A 23296-nucleotide genomic window follows, 5' to 3' on the forward strand; every position below is an offset into this window, starting at 1 on the left:
CAGGAGTACCCCTATGGACCCAGTAGTTGGGGGGGGACCCAGGAGTGCCCCAAGGGACCCAGGAGTTCGGGAAAGGGACCCAGGATTTCAGGAGAGAGGACCCAGGAGTTCAGGTGGGGATTCAGTTCAGTAGGGTCCCAGGAGTACCCCTATGGACCCAGTAGTTGGGGGCGGACCAAGGAGTGCCCCAAGGGACCCAGGCGTTCGAGAGAGAGGACCCAGGAGTCCTGGAGAGGGGACCCAGGAGTTCAGGTGGGGATTCAGGTCAGGAGGGACCCAGGAGTTCGGGAAAGGGGACCCAGGAGTGCCCCTAAGGACCCAGTAGTTGAGGGGGGACCCAGGAGTGCCCCAAGGGACCCAGGAGTTCGGGAAAGGGGACCCAGGAGTACCCCTAAGGACCCAGTAGTTGAGGGGGCACCCAGGAGTGCCCCAAGGGACCCAGGAGTTCGGGAGAGAGGACCCAGGAGTTCAGGTGGGGATTCAGTTCAGGAGGGACCCAGGAGTTTGGGAAAGGGGACCCAGGAGTACCCCTAAGGACCCAGTACTTGGGGGGGGACCCAGGGGTGCCCCAAGGGACCCAGGAGTTCAGGAGAGAGGACCCAGGAGTTCAGGTGGGGATTCAGTTCAGGAGGGACCCAGGAGTACCCCTATGGACCCAGTTATTGGGGGGGGACCCTGGAGTTCCCCAAGGGAACCAGGAGTTCAGGAGAGAGGACCCAGGGGTACCCCTAAGGACCCAGTAGTTGAGGGGGGACCCAGGAGTGCCCCAAGGGACCCAGGAGTTCGGGAAAGGGGACCCAGGAGTTCAGGTGGGGATTCAGTTCACGAGGGACCCAGGAGTTCGGGAAAGGGGACCCAGGAGTACCCCTAAGGACCCAGTAGTTGGGGGGGGACCCAGGAGTGCCCCAAGGGACCCAGGAGTTCAGGAGAGAGGACCCAGGAGTCTGGGAAAGGGACCCAGGAGTTCAGGCGGGGATTCAGGTCAGGAGGGACCCAGGAGTGCCCCAAAGGACCCAGGAGTTCGGGAAAGGGGACCCAGGAGTTCAGGTGGGGATTCAGTTCACGAGGGACCCAGGAGTTCAGGAAAGGGGACCGAGGAGTGCCCCTAAGGACCCAGTAGTTGGGGGGGGACCCAGGGGTGCCCCAAGGGACCCAGGAGTTCGGGAGAGAGGACCCAGGAGTCCTGGAGAGGGGACCCATGCGTCTGAGAAAGGGACCCAGGAGTTCAGGAGGGGATTCAGGTCAGGAGGGACCCAGGAGTTCGGGAAAGGGGACCCAGGAGTGCCCCTAAGGACCCAGTAGTTGGGGGGGGACCCAGGAGTGCCCCAAGGGACCCAGGAGTTCGGGAAAGGGACCCAGGAGTTCAGGAGAGAGGACCCAGGAGTTCAGGTGGGGATTCAGTTCAGGAGGGTCCCAGGAGTACCCCTATGGACCCAGTAGTTGGGGGCGGACCAAGGAGTGCCCCAAGGGACCCAGGAGTTCAGGAGAGAGGACCCAGGAGTCTGGGAAAGGGACCCAGGAGTTCAGGCGGGGATTCAGGTCAGGAGGGACCCAGGAGTGCCCCTAAGGACCCAGTAGTTGAGGGGGGACCCAGGAGTGCCCCAAAGGACCCAGGAGTTCGGGAAAGGGGACCCAGGAGTACCCTTAAGGACCCAGTAGTTGAGGGGGGACCCAGGAGTGCCCCAAGGGACCCAGGAGTTCAGGAGAGAGGACCCAGGAGTCTGGGAAAGGGACCCAGGAGTTCAGGCAGGGATTCAGGTCAGGAGGGACCCAGGAGTGCCCCTAAGGACCCAGGAGTTCAGGAAAGGGGACCCAGGAGTACCCCTAAGGACCCAGTAGTTGGGGGGGGACCCAGGAGTGCCCCAAGGGACCCAGGAGTTGGGGAGAGAGGACCCAGGAGTTCAGGTGGAGATTCAGTTCAGGAGGGACCCAGGAGTTTGGGAAAGGGGACCCAGGAGTGCCCCTAAGGACCCAGTATTTGGGGAGGGACCCAGGAGTGCCCCAAGGGACCCAGGAATCCTGGAGAGGGGACCCAGGAGTACCCCTAAGGACCCAGTAGTTGGGAGGGGGACCCAGGAGTGCCCCAAGGGACCCAGGAGTTCAGGAGAGAGGACCCAGGAGTCTGGGAAAGGGACCCAGGAGTTCAGGCGGGGATTCAGGTCAGGAGGGACCCAGGAGTGCCCCTAAGGACCCAGTAGTTGAGGGGGGACCCAGGAGTGCCCCAAAGGACCCAGGAGTTCGGGAAAGGGGACCCAGGAGTACCCTTAAGGACCCAGTAGTTGAGGGGGGACCCAGGAGTGCCCCAAGGGACCCAGGAGTCTGGGAAAGGGACCCAGGAGTTCAGGCAGGGATTCAGGTCAGGAGGGACCCAGGAGTTCGGGAAAGGGGACGCAGGAGTTCAGGAGAGAGGACCCAGGAGTCTGGGAAAGGGACCCAGGAGTTTCAGAAAGGGATCCAGGAGTTCTGGAAAGGGACCCAGGCATTCAGGAGAGCGGACCCAGGAGTTCAGGAAAGGGGACCCAGGAGTACCCCTAAGGACCCAGTAGTTGGGGGGGGACCCAGGAGTGCCCCAAGGGACCCAGGAGTTCGGGAAAGGGACCCAGGAATTCAGGAGAGAGGACCCAGGAGTTCAGGTGGGGATTCAGTTCAGGAGGGACCCAGGAGTACCCCTATGGACCCAGTAGTTGGGGGGGGACCCAGGAGTGCCCCAAGGGACCCAGGAGTTCAGGACAGAGGACCCAGGAGTCTGGGAAAGGGACCCAGGAGTTCAGGCGGGGATTCAGGTCAGGAGGGACCCAGGAGTGCCCCTAAGGACCCAGTAATTGAGGGGGGACCCAGGAGTGCCCCAAAGGACCCAGGAGTTCGGGAAAGGGGACCCAGGAGTGCCCCTAAGGACCCAGTAGTTGGGGGGGGACCCAGGAGTTCGGGAAAGGGACCCAGGATTTCAGGAGAGAGGACCCAGGAGTTCAGGTGGGGATTCAGTTCAGGAGGGACCCAGGAGTACCCCTATGGACCCAGTAGTTGGGGGGGGACCCAGGAGTGCCCCAAGGGACCCAGGCGTTCGAGAGAGAGGACCCAGGAGTCCTGGAGAGGGGACCCAGGAGTTCAGGTGGGGATTCAGGTCAGGAGGGACCCAGGAGTTCGGGAAAGGGGACCCAGGAGTGCCCCTAAGGACCCAGTAGTTGAGGGGGGACCCAGGAGTGCCCCAAGGGACCCAGGAGTTCGGGAAAGGGACCCAGGAGTTCAGGAGAGAGGACCCAGGAGTTCAGGTGGGGATTCAGTTCAGGAGGGACCCAGGAGTACCCCTATGGACCCAGTTATTGGGGGGGGACCCAGGAGTGCCCCAAGGGACCAAGGAGTTCAGGAGAGAGGACCCAGGAGTCTGGGAAAGGGACCGAGGAGTTCAGGTGGGGATTCAGTTCAGGAGGGACCCAGGATTTTGGGAAAGGGGACCCAGGAGTGCCCCTAAGGACCCAGTAGTTGGGGGGGGACCCAGGAGTTCGGGAAAGGGACCCAGGAGTTCAGGAGAGCGGATCCAGGAGTTCAGGTGGGGATTCAGTTCAGGAGGGACTCAGGAGTTTGGGAAAGGGGACCCAGGAGTACCCCTAAGGACCCAGTAGTTGGGGGGGGACCCAGGAGTGCCCCAAGGGACCCAGGAGTTCGGGAGAGAGGACCCAGGAGTCCTGGAGAGGGGACCCAGGCGTCTGGGAGAGGGACCCAGGAGTTCAGGAGGGGATTCAGGTCAGGAGGGACCCAGGAGTTCGGGAAAGGGGACCCAGGAGTGCCCCTAAGGACCCAGTAGTTGGGGGGGGACCCAGGAGTGCCCCAAGGGACCCAGGAGTTCGGGAAAGGGACCCAGGAGTTCAGGAGAGAGGACCCAGGAGTTCAGGTGGGGATTCAGTTCAGGAGGGACCCAGGAGTACCCCTATGGACCCAGTAGTTGGGGGGGGACCCAGGAGTGCCCCAAGGGACCCAGGAGTTCAGGAGAGAGGACCCAGGAGTCTGGGAAAGGGACCCAGGAGTTCAGGCGGGGATTCAGGTCAGGAGGGACCCAGGAGTTCGGGAAAGGGGACCCAGGAGTGCCCCTAAGGACCCAGTATTTGGGGAGGGACCCAGGAGTGCCCCAAAGGACCCAGGATTTCAGGAGAGAGGACCCAGGAGTTCCGGGAAAGGGACCCAGGAGTTCCAGAAAGGGACCCAGGAGTTCTGGAAAGGGACCCAGGAGTTCAGGAGAGCGGACCCAGGAGTTCAGGCGGGAATTCAGTTCAGGAGGGACCCAGGAGTTCAGGAAAGGGGACCCAGGAGTACCCCTAAGGACCCAGTAGTTGGGGGGGGACCCAGGAGTGCCCCAAGGGACCCAGGAGTTCGGGAGAGAGGACCCAGGAGTCCTGGAGAGGGGACCCAGGCGTCTGGGAAAGGGACCCAGGATTTCAGGAGGGGATTCAGGTCAGGAGGGACCCAGGAGTGCCCCTAAGGACCCAGTAGTTGTGGGGGGACCCAGGAGTTCGGGAAAGGGACCCAGGAGTTCAGGAGAGAGGACCCAGGAGTTCAGGTGGGGATTCAGTTCAGGAGGGACCCAGGAGTACCCCTATGGACCCAGTAGTTGGGGGGGGACCCAGGAGTTCGGGAAAGGGACCCAGGAGTCCTGGAGAGGGGACCCAGGAGTTCAGGTGGGGATTCAGGTCAGGAGGGACCCAGGAGTTCGGGAAAGGGGACCCAGGAGTGCCCCTAAGGACCCAGTAGTTGAGGGGGGACCCAGGAGTGCCCCAAGGGACCCAGGAGTTCGGGAAAGGGGACCCAGGAGTACCCCTAAGGACCCAGTAGTTGAGGGGGGACCCAGGAGTGCCCCAAGGGACCCACGAGTTCGGGAGAGAGGACCCAGGAGTTCAGGTGGGGATTCAGTTCAGGAGGGACCCAGGAGTTTGGGAAAGGGGACCCAGGAGTACCCCTAAGGACCCAGTACTTGGGGGGGGACCCAGGAGTGCCCCAAGGGACCCAGGAGTTCAGGAGAGAGGACCCAGGAGTCTGGGAAAGGGACCCAGGAGTTCAGGCGGGGATTCAGGTCAGGAGGGACCCAGGAGTGCCCCTAAGGACCCAGTAGTTGAGGGGGGACCCAGGAGTGCCCCAAAGGACCCAGGAGTTCGGGAAAGGGGACCCAGGAGTACCCTTAAGGACCCAGTAGTTGAGGGGGGACCCAGGAGTGCCCCAAGGGACCCAGGAGTTCAGGAGAGAGGACCCAGGAGTCTGGGAAAGGGACCCAGGAGTTCAGGCAGGGATTCAGGTCAGGAGGGACCCAGGAGTGCCCCTAAGGACCCAGGAGTTCAGGAAAGGGGACCCAGGAGTACCCCTAAGGACCCAGTAGTTGGGGGGGGACCCAGGAGTGCCCCAAGGGACCCAGGAGTTGGGGAGAGAGGACCCAGGAGTTCAGGTGGAGATTCAGTTCAGGAGGGACCCAGGAGTTTGGGAAAGGGGACCCAGGAGTGCCCCTAAGGACCCAGTATTTGGGGAGGGACCCAGGAGTGCCCCAAGGGACCCAGGAATCCTGGAGAGGGGACCCAGGAGTACCCCTAAGGACCCAGTAGTTGGGAGGGGGACCCAGGAGTGCCCCAAGGGACCCAGGAGTTCAGGAGAGAGGACCCAGGAGTCTGGGAAAGGGACCCAGGAGTTCAGGCGGGGATTCAGGTCAGGAGGGACCCAGGAGTGCCCCTAAGGACCCAGTAGTTGAGGGGGGACCCAGGAGTGCCCCAAAGGACCCAGGAGTTCGGGAAAGGGGACCCAGGAGTACCCTTAAGGACCCAGTAGTTGAGGGGGGACCCAGGAGTGCCCCAAGGGACCCAGGAGTCTGGGAAAGGGACCCAGGAGTTCAGGCAGGGATTCAGGTCAGGAGGGACCCAGGAGTTCGGGAAAGGGGACGCAGGAGTTCAGGAGAGAGGACCCAGGAGTCTGGGAAAGGGACCCAGGAGTTTCAGAAAGGGATCCAGGAGTTCTGGAAAGGGACCCAGGCATTCAGGAGAGCGGACCCAGGAGTTCAGGAAAGGGGACCCAGGAGTACCCCTAAGGACCCAGTAGTTGGGGGGGGACCCAGGAGTGCCCCAAGGGACCCAGGAGTTCGGGAAAGGGACCCAGGAATTCAGGAGAGAGGACCCAGGAGTTCAGGTGGGGATTCAGTTCAGGAGGGACCCAGGAGTACCCCTATGGACCCAGTAGTTGGGGGGGGACCCAGGAGTGCCCCAAGGGACCCAGGAGTTCAGGACAGAGGACCCAGGAGTCTGGGAAAGGGACCCAGGAGTTCAGGCGGGGATTCAGGTCAGGAGGGACCCAGGAGTGCCCCTAAGGACCCAGTAATTGAGGGGGGACCCAGGAGTGCCCCAAAGGACCCAGGAGTTCGGGAAAGGGGACCCAGGAGTGCCCCTAAGGACCCAGTAGTTGGGGGGGGACCCAGGAGTTCGGGAAAGGGACCCAGGATTTCAGGAGAGAGGACCCAGGAGTTCAGGTGGGGATTCAGTTCAGGAGGGACCCAGGAGTACCCCTATGGACCCAGTAGTTGGGGGGGGACCCAGGAGTGCCCCAAGGGACCCAGGCGTTCGAGAGAGAGGACCCAGGAGTCCTGGAGAGGGGACCCAGGAGTTCAGGTGGGGATTCAGGTCAGGAGGGACCCAGGAGTTCGGGAAAGGGGACCCAGGAGTGCCCCTAAGGACCCAGTAGTTGAGGGGGGACCCAGGAGTGCCCCAAGGGACCCAGGAGTTCGGGAAAGGGACCCAGGAGTTCAGGAGAGAGGACCCAGGAGTTCAGGTGGGGATTCAGTTCAGGAGGGACCCAGGAGTACCCCTATGGACCCAGTTATTGGGGGGGGACCCAGGAGTGCCCCAAGGGACCAAGGAGTTCAGGAGAGAGGACCCAGGAGTCTGGGAAAGGGACCGAGGAGTTCAGGTGGGGATTCAGTTCAGGAGGGACCCAGGATTTTGGGAAAGGGGACCCAGGAGTGCCCCTAAGGACCCAGTAGTTGGGGGGGGACCCAGGAGTTCGGGAAAGGGACCCAGGAGTTCAGGAGAGCGGATCCAGGAGTTCAGGTGGGGATTCAGTTCAGGAGGGACTCAGGAGTTTGGGAAAGGGGACCCAGGAGTACCCCTAAGGACCCAGTAGTTGGGGGGGGACCCAGGAGTGCCCCAAGGGACCCAGGAGTTCGGGAGAGAGGACCCAGGAGTCCTGGAGAGGGGACCCAGGCGTCTGGGAGAGGGACCCAGGAGTTCAGGAGGGGATTCAGGTCAGGAGGGACCCAGGAGTTCGGGAAAGGGGACCCAGGAGTGCCCCTAAGGACCCAGTAGTTGGGGGGGGACCCAGGAGTGCCCCAAGGGACCCAGGAGTTCGGGAAAGGGACCCAGGAGTTCAGGAGAGAGGACCCAGGAGTTCAGGTGGGGATTCAGTTCAGGAGGGACCCAGGAGTACCCCTATGGACCCAGTAGTTGGGGGGGGACCCAGGAGTGCCCCAAGGGACCCAGGAGTTCAGGAGAGAGGACCCAGGAGTCTGGGAAAGGGACCCAGGAGTTCACGCGGGGATTCAGGTCAGGAGGGACCCAGGAGTTCGGGAAAGGGGACCCAGGAGTGCCCCTAAGGACCCAGTATTTGGGGAGGGACCCAGGAGTGCCCCAAAGGACCCAGGATTTCAGGAGAGAGGACCCAGGAGTTCCGGGAAAGGGACCCAGGAGTTCCAGAAAGGGACCCAGGAGTTCTGGAAAGGGACCCAGGAGTTCAGGAGAGCGGACCCAGGAGTTCAGGCGGGAATTCAGTTCAGGAGGGACCCAGGAGTTCAGGAAAGGGGACCCAGGAGTACCCCTAAGGACCCAGTAGTTGGGGGGGGACCCAGGAGTGCCCCAAGGGACCCAGGAGTTCGGGAGAGAGGACCCAGGAGTCCTGGAGAGGGGACCCAGGCGTCTGGGAAAGGGACCCAGGATTTCAGGAGGGGATTCAGGTCAGGAGGGACCCAGGAGTGCCCCTAAGGACCCAGTAGTTGTGGGGGGACCCAGGAGTTCGGGAAAGGGACCCAGGAGTTCAGGAGAGAGGACCCAGGAGTTCAGGTGGGGATTCAGTTCAGGAGGGACCCAGGAGTACCCCTATGGACCCAGTAGTTGGGGGGGGACCCAGGAGTTCGGGAAAGGGACCCAGGAGTCCTGGAGAGGGGACCCAGGAGTTCAGGTGGGGATTCAGGTCAGGAGGGACCCAGGAGTTCGGGAAAGGGGACCCAGGAGTGCCCCTAAGGACCCAGTAGTTGAGGGGGGACCCAGGAGTGCCCCAAGGGACCCAGGAGTTCGGGAAAGGGGACCCAGGAGTACCCCTAAGGACCCAGTAGTTGAGGGGGGACCCAGGAGTGCCCCAAGGGACCCACGAGTTCGGGAGAGAGGACCCAGGAGTTCAGGTGGGGATTCAGTTCAGGAGGGACCCAGGAGTTTGGGAAAGGGGACCCAGGAGTGCCCCTAAGGACCCAGTAGTTGGGGGGGACCCAGGAGTGCCCCAAGGGACCCAGGAGTTCGGGAGAGAGGACGCAGGAGTCCTGGAGAGGGGACCCAGGCGTCTGGGAGAGGGACCCAGGAGTTCAGGAGGGGATTCAGGTCAGGAGGGACCCAGGAGTTCGGGAAAGGGGACCCAGGAGTGCCCCTAAGGACCCAGTAGTTGGGGGGGGACCCAGGAGTTCCCCAAGGGACCCAGGAGTTCGGGAAAGGGACCCAGGAGTTCAGGAGAGAGGACCCAGGAGTTCAGGTGGGGATTCAGTTCAGGAGGGACCCAGGAGTACCCCTATGGACCCAGTAGTTGGGGGGGACCCAGGAGTGCCCCAAGGGACCCAGGAGTTCAGGAGAGAGGACCCAGGAGTCTGGGAAAGGGACCCAGGAGTTCAGGCGGGGATTCAGGTCAGGAGGGACCCAGGAGTGCCCCTAAGGACCCAGGAGTTCAGGAAAGGGGACCCAGGAGTACCCCTAAGAACCCAGTAGTTGGGGGGGGACCCAGGAGTGCCCCAAGGGACCCAGGAGTTGGGGGGCGACCCAGGAGTTCAGGTGGGGATTCAGTTCAGGAGGGACCCAGGAGTTCGGGAAAGGGGACCCAGGAGTGCCCCTAAGGACCCAGTATTTGGGGAGGGACCCAGGAGTGCCCCAAGGGACCCAGGATTTCAGGAGAGAGGACCCAGGAGTTCCGGGAAAGGGACCCAGGAGTTCCAGAAAGGACCCAGGAGTTCTGGAAAGGGACCCAGGCATTCAGGAGAGCGGACCCAGGCGGGAATTCAGTTCAGGAGGGACCCAGGAGTTCAGGAAAGGGGACCCAGGAGTGCCCCTAAGGACCCAGTAGTTGGGGGGGGACCCAGGAGTGCCCCAAGGGACCCAGGAGTTCGGGAGAGAGGACCCAGGAGTCCTGGAGAGGGGACCCAGGCGTCTGGGAAAGGGACCCAGGAGTTCAGGAGGGGATTCAGGTCAGGAGGGACCCAGGAGTTCGGGAAAGGGGACCCAGGAGTGCCCCTAAGGACCCAGTAGTTGAGGGGGGACCCAGGAGTGCCCCAAGGGACCCAGGAGTTCGGGAAAGGGGACCCAGGAGTACCCCTAAGGACCCAGTAGTTGAGGGGGGACCCAGGAGTGCCCCAAGGGACCCACGAGTTCGGGAGAGAGGACCCAGGAGTTCAGGTGGGGATTCAGTTCAGGAGGGACCCAGGAGTTTGGGAAAGGGGACCCAGGAGTACCCCTAAGGACCCAGTATTTGGGGAGGGACCCAGGAGTGCCCCAAGGGACCCAGGAGTTCGGGAAAGGGACCCAGGAGTTCAGGAGAGAGGACCCAGGAGTTCAGGTGGGGATTCAGTTCAGGAGGGACCCAGGAGTACCCCTATGGACCCAGTAGTTGGGGGGGACCCAGGAGTGCCCCAAGGGACCCAGGAGTTCAGGAGAGAGGACCCAGGAGTCTGGGAAAGGGACCCAGGAGTTCAGGCGGGGATTCAGGTCAGGAGGGACCCAGGAGTGCCCCTAAGGACCCAGTAGTTGAGGGGGGACCCAGGAGTGCCCCAAAGGACCCAGGAGTTCGGGAAAGGGGACCCAGGAGTACCCTTAAGGACCCAGTGGTTGAGGGGGGACCCAGGAGTGCCCCAAGGGACCCAGGAGTTCAGGAGAGAGGACCCAGGAGTCTGGGAAAGGGACCCAGGAGTTCAGGCAGGGATTCAGGTCAGGAGGGACCCAGGAGTGCCCCTAAGGACCCAGGAGTTCAGGAAAGGGGACCCAGGAGTACCCCTAAGGACCCAGTAGTTGGGGGGGGACCCAGGAGTGCCCCAAGGGACCCAGGAGTTGGGGAGAGAGGACCCAGGAGTTCAGGTGGGGATTCAGTTCAGGAGGGACCCAGGAGTTTGGGAAAGGGGACCCAGGAGTGCCCCTAAGGACCCAGTATTTGGGGAGGGACCCAGGAGTGCCCCAAGGGACCCAGGAATCCTGGAGAGGGGACCCAGGAGTACCCCTAAGGAGCCAGTAGTTGAGGGGGGACCCAGGAGTGCCCCAAAGGACCCAGGAGTTCGGGAAAGGGGACCCAGGAGTACCCTTAAGGACCCAGTAGTTGAGGGGGGACCCAGGAGTGCCCCAAGGGACCCAGGAGTTCGGGAAAGGGGACCCAGGAGTACCCTTAAGGACCCAGTAGTTGAGGGGGGACCCAGGAGTGCCCCAAGGGACCCAGGAGTTCAGGAGAGAGGACCCAGGAGTCTGGGAAAGGGACCCAGGAGTTCAGGCAGGGATTCAGGTCAGGAGGGACCCAGGAGTGCCCCTAAGGACCCAGGAGTTCAGGAAAGGGGACCCAGGAGTGCCCCAAGGGACCCAGGAGTTGGGGAGAGAGGACCCAGGAGTTCAGGTGGGGATTCAGTTCAGGAGGGACCCAGGAGTTCGGGAAAGGGGACGCAGGAGTTCAGGAGAGAGGACCCAGGAGTTCCGGGAAAGGGACCCAGGAGTTTCAGAAAGGGATCCAGGAGTTCTGGAAAGGGACCCAGGCATTCAGGAGAGCGGACCCAGGAGTTCAGGAAAGGGGACCCAGGAGTACCCCTAAGGACCCAGTAGTTGGGGGGGGACCCAGGAGTGCCCCAAGGGACCCAGGAGTTCGGGAAAGGGACCCAGGAATTCAGGAGAGAGGACCCAGGAGTTCAGGTGGGGATTCAGTTCAGGAGGGACCCAGGAGTACCCCTATGGACCCAGTAGTTGGGGGGGGACCCAGGAGTGCCCCAAGGGACCCAGGAGTTCAGGAGAGAGGACCCAGGAGTCTGGGAAAGGGACCCAGGAGTTCAGGCGGGGATTCAGGTCAGGAGGGACCCAGGAGTGCCCCTAAGGACCCAGTAATTGAGGGGGGACCCAGGAGTGCCCCAAAGGACCCAGGAGTTCGGGAAAGGGGACCCAGGAGTGCCCCTAAGGACCCAGTAGTTGGGGGGGGACCCAGGAGTTCGGGAAAGGGACCCAGGATTTCAGGAGAGAGGACCCAGGAGTTCAGGTGGGGATTCAGTTCAGGAGGGACCCAGGAGTACCCCTATGGACCCAGTAGTTGGGGGGGGACCCAGGAGTGCCCCAAGGGACCCAGGCGTTCGAGAGAGAGGACCCAGGAGTCCTGGAGAGGGGACCCAGGAGTTCAGGTGGGGATTCAGGTCAGGAGGGACCCAGGAGTTCGGGAAAGGGGACCCAGGAGTGCCCCTAAGGACCCAGTAGTTGAGGGGGGACCCAGGAGTGCCCCAAGGGACCCAGGAGTTCGGGAAAGGGACCCAGGAGTTCAGGAGAGAGGACCCAGGAGTTCAGGTGGGGATTCAGTTCAGGAGGGACCCAGGAGTACCCCTATGGACCCAGTTATTGGGGGGGGACCCAGGAGTGCCCCAAGGGACCAAGGAGTTCAGGAGAGAGGACCCAGGAGTCTGGGAAAGGGACCGAGGAGTTCAGGTGGGGATTCAGTTCAGGAGGGACCCAGGAGTTTGGGAAAGGGGACCCAGGAGTGCCCCTAAGGACCCAGTAGTTGGGGGGGGACCCAGGAGTTCGGGAAAGGGACCCAGGAGTTCAGGAGAGCGGACCCAGGAGTTCAGGTGGGGATTCAGTTCAGGAGGGACTCAGGAGTTTGGGAAAGGGGACCCAGGAGTACCCCTAAGGACCCAGTAGTTGGGGGGGGACCCAGGAGTGCCCCAAGGGACCCAGGAGTTCGGGAGAGAGGACCCAGGAGTCCTGGAGAGGGGACCCAGGCGTCTGGGAGAGGGACCCAGGAGTTCAGGAGGGGATTCAGGTCAGGAGGGACCCAGGAGTTCGGGAAAGGGGACCCAGGAGTGCCCCTAAGGACCCAGTAGTTGGGGGGGGACCCAGGAGTGCCCCAAGGGACCCAGGAGTTCGGGAAAGGGACCCAGGAGTTCAGGAGAGAGGACCCAGGAGTTCAGGTGGGGATTCAGTTCAGGAGGGACCCAGGAGTACCCCTATGGACCCAGTAGTTGGGGGGGACCCAGGAGTGCCCCAAGGGACCCAGGAGTTCAGGAGAGAGGACCCAGGAGTCTGGGAAAGGGACCCAGGAGTTCAGGCGGGGATTCAGGTCAGGAGGGACCCAGGAGTTCGGGAAAGGGGACCCAGGAGTGCCCGTAAGGACCCAGTATTTGGGGAGGGACCCAGGAGTGCCCCAAGGGACCCAGGATTTCAGGAGAGAGGACCCAGGAGTTCCGGGAAAGGGACCCAGGAGTTCCAGAAAGGGACCCAGGAGTTCTGGAAAGGGACCCAGGAGTTCAGGAGAGCGGACCCAGGAGTTCAGGCGGGAATTCAGTTCAGGAGGGACCCAGGAGTTCAGGAAAGGGGACCCAGGAGTACCCCTAAGGACCCAGTAGTTGGGGGGGGACCCAGGAGTGCCCCAAGGGACCCAGGAGTTCGGGAGAGAGGACCCAGGAGTCCTGGAGAGGGGACCCAGGCGTCTGGGAAAGGGACCCAGGAGTTCAGGAGGGGATTCAGGTCAGGAGGGACCCAGGAGTGCCCCTAAGGACCCAGTAGTTGGGGGGGGACCCAGGAGTTCGGGAAAGGGACCCAGGAGTTCAGGAGAGAGGACCCAGGAGTTCAGGTGGGGATTCAGTTCAGGAGGGACCCAGGAGTACCCCTATGGACCCAGTAGTTGGGGGGGGACCCAGGAGTGCCCCAAGGGACCCAGGCGGTCGAGAGAGAGGACCCAGGAGTCCTGGAGAGGGGACCCAGGAGTTCAGGTGGGGATTCAGGTCAGGAGGGACCCAGGAGTTCGGGAAAGGGGACCCAGGAGTGCCCCTAAGGACCCAGTAGTTGAGGGGGGACCCAGGAGTGCCCCAAGGGACCCAGGAGTTCGGGAAAGGGGACCCAGGAGTACCCCTAAGGACCCAGTAGTTGAGGGGGGACCCAGGAGTGCCCCAAGGGACCCACGAGTTCGGGAGAGAGGACCCAGGAGTTCAGGTGGGGATTCAGTTCAGGAGGGACCCAGGAGTTTGGGAAAGGGGACCCAGGAGTGCCCCTAAGGACCCAGTAGTTGGGGGGGACCCAGGAGTGCCCCAAGGGACCCAGGAGTTCGGGAGAGAGGACCCAGGAGTCCTGGAGAGGGGACCCAGGCGTCTGGGAGAGGGACCCAGGAGTTCAGGAGGGGATTCAGGTCAGGAGGGACCCAGGAGTTTGGGAAAGGGGACCCAAGAGTGCCCCTAAGGACCCAGTAGTTGGGGGGGGACCCAGGAGTTCCCCAAGGGACCCAGGAGTTCGGGAAAGGGACCCAGGAGTTCAGGAGAGAGGACCCAGGAGTTCAGGTGGGGATTCAGTTCAGGAGGGACCCAGGAGTACCCCTATGGACCCAGTAGTTGGGGGGGACCCAGGAGTGCCCCAAGGGACCCAGGAGTTCAGGAGAGAGGACCCAGGAGTCTGGGAAAGGGACCCAGGAGTTCAGGCGGGGATTCAGGTCAGGAGGGACCCAGGAGTGCCCCTAAGGACCCAGGAGTTCAGGAAAGGGGACCCAGGAGTACCCCTAAGAACCCAGTAGTTGGGGGGGGACCCAGGAGTGCCCCAAGGGACCCAGGAGTTGGGGGGCGACCCAGGAGTGCCCCAAGGGACCCAGGAGTTGGGGAGAGAGGACCCAGGAGTTCAGATGGGGATTCAGTTCAGGAGGGACCCAGGAGTTCGGGAAAGGGGACCCAGGAGTGCCCCTAAGGACCCAGTATTTGGGGAGGGACCCAGGAGTGCCCCAAGGGACCCAGGATTTCAGGAGAGAGGACCCAGGAGTTCCGGGAAAGGGACCCAGGAGTTCCAGAAAGGGACCCAGGAGTTCGGGAAAGGGGACCCAGGAGTGCCCCTAAGGACCCAGTATTTGGGGAGGGACCCAGGAGTGCCCCAAGGGACCCAGGATTTCAGGAGAGAGGACCCAGGAGTTCCGGGAAAGGGACCCAGGAGTTCCAGAAAGGGACCCAGGAGTTCTGGAAAGGGACCCAGGCATTCAGGAGAGCGGACCCAGGCGGGAATTCAGTTCAGGAGGGACCCAGGAGTTCAGGAAAGGGGACCCAGGAGTGCCCCTAAGGACCCAGTAGTTGGGGGGGGACCCAGGAGTGCCCCAAGGGACCCAGGAGTTCGGGAGAGAGGACCCAGGAGTCCTGGAGAGGGGACCCAGGCGTCTGGGAAAGGGACCCAGGAGTTCAGGAGGGGATTCAGGTCAGGAGGGACCCAGGAGTTCGGGAAAGGGGACCCAGGAGTGCCCCTAAGGACCCAGTAGTTGAGGGGGGACCCAGGAGTGCCCCAAGGGACCCAGGAGTTCGGGAAAGGGGACCCAGGAGTACCCCTAAGGACCCAGTAGTTGAGGGGGGACCCAGGAGTGCCCCAAGGGACCCACGAGTTCGGGAGAGAGGACCCAGGAGTTCAGGTGGGGATTCAGTTCAGGAGGGACCCAGGAGTTTGGGAAAGGGGACCCAGGAGTACCCCTAAGGACCCAGTATTTGGGGAGGGACCCAGGAGTGCCCCAAGGGACCCAGGAGTTCGGGAAAGGGACCCAGGAGTTCAGGAGAGAGGACCCAGGAGTTCAGGTGGGGATTCAGTTCAGGAGGGACCCAGGAGTACCCCTATGGACCCAGTAGTTGGGGGGGACCCAGGAGTGCCCCAAGGGACCCAGGAGTTCAGGAGAGAGGACCCAGGAGTCTGGGAAAGGGACCCAGGAGTTCAGGCGGGGATTCAGGTCAGGAGGGACCCAGGAGTTTGGGAAAGGGGACCCAGGAGTGCCCCTAAGGACCCAGTATTTGGGGAGGGACCCAGGAGTGCCCCAAGGCACCCAGGAATCCTGGAGAGGGGACCCAGGAGTACCCCTAAGGACCCAGTAGTTGGGGGGGACCCAGGAGTGCCCCAAGGGACCCAGGATTTCGGGAGAGAGGACCCAGGAGTCCTGGAGAGGGGACCCTGGCATCTGGGAAAGGGGACCTTCCCTTCCCTTCCCTTCCCTTCCCTTCCCTTCCCTTCCCTTCCCTTCCCTTCCCTTCCCTTCCCTTCCCTTCCCTTCCCTTCCCTTCCCTTCCCTTCCCTTCCCTTCCCTTCCCTTCCCTTCCCTTCCCTTCCCTTCCCTTCCCTCCCCTCCCCTCCCCTCCCCTCCCCTCCCCTCCCCTCCCCTCCCCTCCCCTCCCCTCCCCTCCCCTCCCCTCCCCTCCCCTCCCCTCCCCTTCTCTTCCCTCCCCTTCTCTTCCCTCCCCTTCCTTCCCTCCCCTTCCCTTCCCTCAGAACCCCATTCTGGTTTGGGATGAAGGGATCTCTGGAGATCATCCAGTCCAACCCCCCTGCTCCCGCGGGGTCCCAGAGCAGATCACACAGGATCCCAGGGGTCTGAATGTCTCACAGAAGGAGACTCCACACCCGCTCTGGGCAGCCTGGGCCGGGCTCTGGCACCTCCCAGCAAGCAAGTTTCTCCTTACGTTCAGATGGAGCCTCCTGGGTTTCAGTCTGTGCCCGATGCCCCTCACCCCGGCGCTGGGCACCACTGAACAGAGTCTGCTCCATCCTGACACCCACCTGAGATATTGATCCCATTGATCACATCCCTCTCAGCTTCTCTTCTCCAGCTCAACAGCCCCATCTCTCTCAGTCTCTCCTGATCAGAATGATGCTCCAGACCCCTCAGCATCTCTGTGTCCCTCCACTGGACTCCCTCCAGTAACTCCTTGTCCTTCTTCAACTGGGGAGCCCAGAACTGGACCCAGAACTGCAGATGCAGCTTCCCCAGGGTGGAGCAGAGGGGGAGGATTCACCTCTCTCACCTGCTGCTCACACTCTTCTTAATAAATATCCCCCAGGTACCCTCGGCCTCGTGACCACAAGGACACATTGGTGACTTGTGGCCAACCTGATGTCACCCAGAACTCCCAAGTCCTTCTCGCAGAGCTGCTTTCCAGCGGGTCCACCCCCAAACCGTGCTGGTACTGGACCCCTGCTGCCCCAGGAGGGGCCGGTATCGCCCCGGTATCGCGATGGGTGGCACCGACGGCCCCGGTATCGCGATGGGTGGCACCAACAGCCCCGGTATCGCGATGGGTGGCACCAACAGCACCAGTATCGCGATGGGTGGCACCGACAGCCCCGGTATCGCGATGGGTGGCACCGACGGCCCCGGTATCGCGATGGGTGGCACCGACGGCCCCGGTATCGCGATGGGTGGCACCGACGGCCCCGGTATCGCGATGGGTGGCACCGACGGCCCCGGTATCGTGACAGCAATAAATCTCAAGACCTCCCAAAATAAATCCCCCTTCCATCCCTCCTGGTGTGACAAGACCCTTAATTAACTTTTCATTAATGAAACAACTCAACCCCCCCGTTGTCACAAATCGCTGCATTAACGAACTTCAACTCATTCCAGAACCCAGTTTATTAAGCAAAGCAGAAAGCGCGTTAAATAGAAAGAAAAACACCAAAACCCCTGTTTCTCGGCTCAGATCGGGGCGCTTTACGGCACCATTTTGCCACCATTTCCCTTTCCGGTTCTTCCCACCGCGAGCAGCCGCTGCCCGTTGATCTCACAGCGGCGTTTTTTCCCAATCTCGCAGGATTTCAGCCCAGTTCCGGCCCCGTTCCGTGCGCCCCCTGGTGCCGGAGATGACGATCGGGCGCCAGCTCTTCCCATCAAACCCGATGCCGAGAAACCAAACCCCCCGCGGTCGCTTCTTCAAACACAACGCGCAGATTCACCCCTTTTCTCCCCAAAAACCCCCTCTGGATGCGCCGTCCGGTGGGAAAGCCGACGGTGGTTTCGGCGCGGGGGTTTCCTGAGGGCGCAAACCTACCCCGGGCGCTGCTCCGGCGCCGCGATCCCCATTTCGGCTGGTTCCTCGATTTTAAGGCGCTTCGGGGGCGGCTCGGTCCCGGCTTGCGGCTCCGGCATCGCCATTTCGGATGGTTTGTCCTCAATTCTCCAGCGTTTTGGGGGCTGCTTGGTCCCGGCCTGCGGCTCCAGCACCAGCGCTGCAATCACCATTTCAGCTGGTTTCTCCTCAATTTTAAAGCGCTTCAGGGGCGGCTCGGTCCCGGCCTGCGGCTCCGGGATCACCATTTCGGCTGGTTCCCCTTCAATTCTTAAGCGCTTCAGGGGTGGCTTGGTCCCGGCCTGCGGCTCCAGCATCGCCATTTCGGTTGGTTCCTCCTCAATTTTCAGGTATTTTGGTGGTGGCTCGGTCCCGTCCTGCAGCTCCGGTGCCGCAATCCCCATTTCGGCTGGTTCCCCCTCAATTTTCAGGCGCTTTGGGGGCGGCTCCATCCCAGCTTGCAGCTCCGACTCCGGCATCGCCATTTCACCTGGTTTCTCCTTGATTTCAAAGCATTTTGGGGGCGGCTCGGTCCCCACCTGCAGCTCCAGTGCCACAATCACCATTTCAGCTGCTTTCTCCTCAATTTTAACGCATTTTGGGGGCGGCTCGGTCCCGGCCGGTGGCTCTGGTGCTGGCACCACAATCTCCATTTTAGCTGGTTTCTCCTCAATATTCAGGCACTTTGGTGGTGGCTCAGTCCCGGCCTGCGGCTCTGGCTCCGGCATCTCCATTTCAGCTGCTTTCTCCTCAATCTTCACACACGTTGGGGGCGGCTCGGTCCCGGCCTCCGGCTCTGGCTCCGCAATCGCCTTTTCAGCTGCTTTTTCCTCCATTTCCAGGCAATTTGGAGGCGGCTCGGTCCCGGCCTGCAGCTCCCGCACCGGCATCGCCATTTCGCCTGTTTTTTCCTCAATTTGAAAGCATTTTGGGGGCGGCTCGGTCCCCACCTGCGGCTCCGGTGCCAAAATCACCATTTCCGCTGGTTTTCCCTCAATTTTCAGGCACTTTTCGGGCGGCTCGGTCCCGGCCTGTGGCTCTGGCACCGCAATCTCCATTTCGGCTGCTTTCTCCTCAATTTTCAAACACTTTGGCGGTGGCTCAGTCCCGGCCTGCAGCTCCAGTGCTGCAATCTCCATTTCAGCTGCTTTCTCCTCAATTCTTAAGCGCTTCAGGGGTGGCTCAGTCCCGGCCTCCGGCTCCGGCATCGCCATTTCCGCTGGTTTCTCTTCAATTTTAAAGCGCTTCAGGGTGGGCTCGGTCTCAGCCTGCGGCTCCGGCGCTGGCGCCGCAATCACCGTTTCAGCTGGTTTGTCCTCAATTTGCAGGTATTTTGGCGGTGGCTCAGTGTCAGCCTGCAGCTCCGGTCCCGCAATCACCATTTTGTCTCGTTTCTCCTCAATTTCCAAGCATCTTGGAGGCGGCGCAGTCCCGGCCTCCGGCTCCAGAACCGGCGCAGCAATCGCCATTTCAGCTGGTTTCTCCTCAATTTCCAGGCCCTTTGGGGGTGGCTCAGTGCCATCCTGCAGCTCTGGTCCCACAATCACCATTTTGGCTGGTTTGCCCTCAATTTTGAAGCACTTTAGGGGCAGCTTGGTCTCAGCCTGCGGCTCCAGCGCCACAGTCGCCATTTCAGCTGGTTTCTCTTCAATTTTCACACATTTCAGGGGTGGCTCAGTCCCGGTCTGCGGCTCCAGCGCTGCAATCACCATTTCAGCTGGTTTCTCCTCGATATTCAGGCCCTTTGGGGGTGGCTCGGTGCCATCCTGCAGCTCCGGTCCCGCATTCACCATTTCGGCTGGTTTGTCCTCAATCTTCAAGCATTTTTGGGGCGGCTCGGTCCCCACCTGCGGTTCTGGCACCGCAATCTCCATTACAGCTGGTTTGTCCTCAATTTCCAAGGATCTTGGGGGCGGCTCGGTGCCATCCTGCAGCTCCGGTCCCGCAATCGCCATTTCAGCTGGTTTCTCCTCAATCTTCAAGCACTTTATGGGCAGCTCGGTCCCGGCCTGCGGCTCCAGAACCAGCGCAGCCATCACCATTTTGGCTGGTTTGTCCTCAATTTCCAAGCCCTTTGGAGCCAGCTCGGTCCCCGCCTGCAGCTCCCGCGCCCGGTGCCACCTCATGTGTGCGTTCTTGCCCCGCATCGTGGCAAACGCCCTGCAAATGGGGCGGAAAACCCAGGTTTTAGTGCTTTTTGGCTTCACCCTCTCTGGGTGCGTTTTGGCGCGGGTCCGGCGCCGTTTCTCGGCTCCGCGCCGGGTGGCTTTAACACCTTTTAACCTCTTTATCCCCAAATAAGCAACAACTCACCTGCCGCACTCCGTGCATGGAAAGGACTCCCCGGCGCCCTCATTTTGGGCCATTTGCTGCTTCATTTTGGCCCTTTCCTCGGGCGAGGGACGGGGCTTCTTCTTCGGGGGCTGGAAAGTGGCCTGGAAAGCAGAGATTCCCCTCATTCCCCCCTTTCACCAAAGGTCGAGAGCGCTGAGAATAAACCAGCTTGGAAACAAGACCCTATGGAACAGCCCATAGAGACAACTCAGCCAGGTGAGGCTAAAAGAGCCAAAACCGGCTCTTTTTGTGACACAAACCACCGCTTTTTGGCAGGGAACGCACAGCAATTCCCTTCGGCGGCGAAGCCAAAACCACAGAATATCCCCCAAACCATTCAAACCCCACCAGGATCGTTAATACCTGGAATCACTGCAATCAACCTGCAGCCAATCGAGCCCATTTCGGGCCCAAAAAGCCGCTTTTTTGGCCCCAAGGCGGTTTTCCCGTGGCGCAAATTCCGCGTAAACGCGTTTTCTACCTTCTCCTCGGCCTTTTCCTTGTTTCTCTTGGCTTTTTTGCCCGTCCCTTTTGCTCGGTAGGACTTGAGTTTGGTCGTTTTCTTCCAGATGTAGTAATATTCAACACACTGGGCCACAGTCTTAGTCTGGACCTAAGCGAGGGGATAGGGGCGGTTTAGGATGGAAACGCCGCGGTAAATCACATTTACGCCTCGTTTTGTCTCATTCCGGTGCCTTTTTTGCAGCGTTAAGCAGGAAAATGACATTTGGAGAACGGGAGTTCGATGCGTGACTCAAAAACGCGGCTTTTTGGGTTAAAACCCGATGATTTTGGGGGATTTACCTTCTTGTGGATGCGATAAAAGTCCTTCTTGTGGGTGGCAAAAGCACGGTGGAAAAGCTGCTGCTCCAATGGCGTCCACGTGTCCGAGCCTGCGGGGCAATGAGCGGGTTCGTTATGGGGAACGCAATTAGCAAATGGGGCGGGGGGGTCGTTATCGGCACCCCAAGATGTTTAAATCGGCGTGGAAAGGGTATCGTGGTGTCTGTTTGTGTCCTGGGGGGGGAATGGGCCCCGTTCCTCGTTTACCTGCGTAATGATAATTGGCCAGAGGGTCCGATTCGGACTTGGGGGGCCCCCCCGAAAGCAGCATCTCCAGCGCCTTCTGCAAGAGGAAGAGGCTCGGGGTTCCCCTTCCATTCGGAGCAGGATGCCCCAAGTTGTGATTTTGGGGGTTTTGGGTGATATCGGGGGGGTTTTGGGGAGATATCGGGGGGTTTGGGGGAGGTATCGGGGGGTTTTGGGGTGATATCAGGGGGCTTTGGGGTGATATCGGGGGGTTTTGGAGAGATATCGGGGGGTTTTGGAGAGATATCATGGGGATTTGGGGTGATATCGGGGAGGTTTTGGGGTGATATCGGGGGGTTTGGGGGAGATATCAGGGGGTTGTGGAGTGATATCGGGGGCATGGGGGTGATATTGGGGCTTTTGGGGGTGATATCAGGGGGTTTGGGGTGATACCAGGGGGTTCTAGGGTGATATCAAGGGGTTTTGGGCAGATACCGGGGGGTTTTGGGGTGACATCGAAGGTTTGTAGGGTGACATCGGGGGGTTTTGGGGTGATATCCGGGGGTTTGGGGTGATATCGGGGGCTTTTGGGGTGATATCAAGGGGTTTTGGGGAGATCTCAGGGGATTTTGGGGTGATATCAGGGGGTTTTGGGGTGATATTGGGGGGTACTGGGGTGATATCAGGAGGTTTTCGGGAGATATCAGGGGGTTTGGCGGTGATATCGGGGGCTTTTGGGGAGATATCAGGGGGTTTTGGAGTGATATCGGGGGCATAGGGGTGATATTGGGGCTTTTGGGGTGATATCGGGGGGCTTGGGGGTGATATCGGGGGCTTTTGGGGTGATATTGGGGGCTTTGGGGAGATATCGGGAAGTTTGGGGAGATATTGGGGGGTTTGGGGAGATACCGGGGGGTTTTGGGGAGATATCAAGGGGTTTTGGGGAGATATCAAGTGGGTTTGGGGTGATAACGGGGGGGTTTGGGGTGATATCAGGAGATTTTGAGGTGATATCGGGGGGTTTGGGGAGATATCGGGGGGTTTGGGGTGATATCGGGGGCATGGGGGTGATATTGGGACTTTTGGGGGTGATATCGGAGGGTTCTGGGGTGATATCAAGGGGTTTTGGGGAGATATCAGGGGGTTTCGGGTGATATCGAGGGGTTCTGGGGTGATATCAAGGGGATTTGGGGAGATATCAGGGGGTTTTGGGGTGATATCGGGGTGTTTTGGGGAGATATCGGGGTTTTGGGGTGATATCAGGGGGTTTGGGGTGATATTGGGGCTTTTGGGGTGATGTCGGGGGTTTGGGGAGATATCGGGGGGTTTTGGGGAGATATCAAGGGGTTTTGGGGAGATATCAAAGGGGTTTGGGGTGATATCGGGGGCTTTTGGGGTGATATCGGGGTGTTTGGGGAGATATCGGGGGGTTTTGGGGAGATATCAGGGGGTTTTGGAGTGATATCGGGGGGTTTGGGGAGATATCGGGGGCATGGGCGTGATATTGGGGCTTTTGGGGTGATATCGAGGGGTTCTGGGGTGATATCAAGGGGTGTTGGGGAGATATCAGGGGGTTTTGGGGAGATATCATGGGGATTGGGGTGATATCTGGGAGGTTTTGGGGTGATATCGGGGGTTTGGGGTGATATCGGGGGTTTTGGGGAGATATCGGGGGTTTGGGGAGATACCAGGGTGTTTTGGGGAAATATCAGCGGTTTTGGGGTGATATCGGGGGCATGGGGGTGATATTGGGGCTTTTGGGGTGATATCGGGGGGCTCTGGGGTCACATCAAGGGGTTTTGGGGAGATATCAGGAGGTTTTGGGGTGATATTGGGGGGTTTGAGGGAGATATCGGGGGTTTTGGGGAGATATCGGGCGTATGGGGGCGATATTGGGGGGCTTTGGGGGTGATATCGGGGGGTTTGGGGGTGATATCAGGGGGTTTGGGGTGATATCGGGTGGTTTTGGGGTCACTCACCATCAGGTCGCCGCGCGCTGCGTGCAGGCAGTGCAGGGCCAGCTCCAGGTTGGGGACGGCGCCGGGGACGGCGCTGGAGCTCCCAGGGATGGCGCTGGAGCTCCCAGGGATGGCGCTGGAGCTCCCGGGGATGGCGCTGGAGCTCCCGGGGACGGCACTGGAGCTCCCGAGGATGGCACTGGAGCTCCCGAGGATGGCACTGGAGCTCCCAGGGATGGCAATGGAGCTCCCGAGGATGGCACTGGAGCTCCCAGGGACGGCACTGGAGCTCCCGAGGATGGCACTGGAGCTCCCGAGGATGGCACTGGAGCTCCCAGGGATGGCACTGGAGCTCCCGAGGATGGCACTGGAGCTCCCAGGGACGGCACTGGAGCTCCTGAGGATGGCGCTGGAGCTCCCAGGGATGGCGCTGGAGCTCCCGAGGATGGCACTGGAGCTCCCAGGGATGGCACTGGAGCTCCCGGGGACAGCACTGGAGCTCCCGAGGATGGCACTGGAGCTCCCAGGGATGGCACTGGAGCTCCCGAGGATGGCACTGGAGCTCCCAGGGACGGCACTGGAGCTCCCAGGGACGGCACTGGAGCTCCCAGGGATGGCACTGGAGCTCCCAGGGATGGCACTGGAGCTCCCAGGGATGGCGCTGGAGTTCCCGACGATGGCACTGGAG

The 23296-nt window shown here is 61.2% G+C and overlaps 1 protein-coding gene and 1 long non-coding RNA gene across 2 annotated transcripts in view; one reads left to right on the forward strand and one right to left on the reverse strand.

The window, feature by feature from the left end:
• The window catches only part of LOC139829074 (uncharacterized), a 36759-nt gene extending 20016 nt beyond the window's left edge, over positions 1-16743 (forward strand). The window contains exon 2 of the long non-coding RNA XR_011741291.1: positions 16283-16743. This is a non-coding gene — a long non-coding RNA (uncharacterized lncRNA). The remainder of the gene's footprint in view (positions 1-16282) is intronic.
• A 93-nt stretch (positions 16744-16836) lies between these two features.
• LOC136115613 (uncharacterized) lies at positions 16837-22770 on the reverse strand. The gene is made up of 6 exons (XM_071814425.1): positions 22630-22770; positions 20672-20747; positions 20426-20514; positions 20103-20234; positions 19601-19722; positions 16837-19447 (listed from the first exon to the last, which is right to left on the reverse strand). The coding sequence occupies exons 1-6, from the start codon at positions 22630-22632 to the stop codon at positions 17266-17268; spliced, it is 2604 nt and encodes an 867-aa protein (XP_071670526.1). The 5' UTR covers positions 22633-22770; the 3' UTR covers positions 16837-17265.
• Positions 22771-23296: the final 526 nt, after the last annotated feature.

This window comes from Patagioenas fasciata, chromosome 13 (assembly GCF_037038585.1).
Source record: "Patagioenas fasciata isolate bPatFas1 chromosome 13, bPatFas1.hap1, whole genome shotgun sequence".
NCBI lineage: Eukaryota > Metazoa > Chordata > Aves > Columbiformes > Columbidae > Patagioenas > Patagioenas fasciata.

What these genes read in the sequence shown, in the direction of transcription:
- LOC136115613 (XM_071814425.1), bottom strand. An exon ending in AGGAAAAGGCCGAGGAGAAG is followed by an intron (nt 19,723 to 20,102) that starts GTAGAAAACGCG and finishes TCTGCTTTCCAG; the next exon opens with GCCACTTTCCAGCCCCCGAA. An exon ending in CCATGCACGGAGTGCGGCAG is followed by an intron (nt 19,448 to 19,600) that starts GTGAGTTGTTGC and finishes CCCCATTTGCAG; the next exon opens with GGCGTTTGCCACGATGCGGG.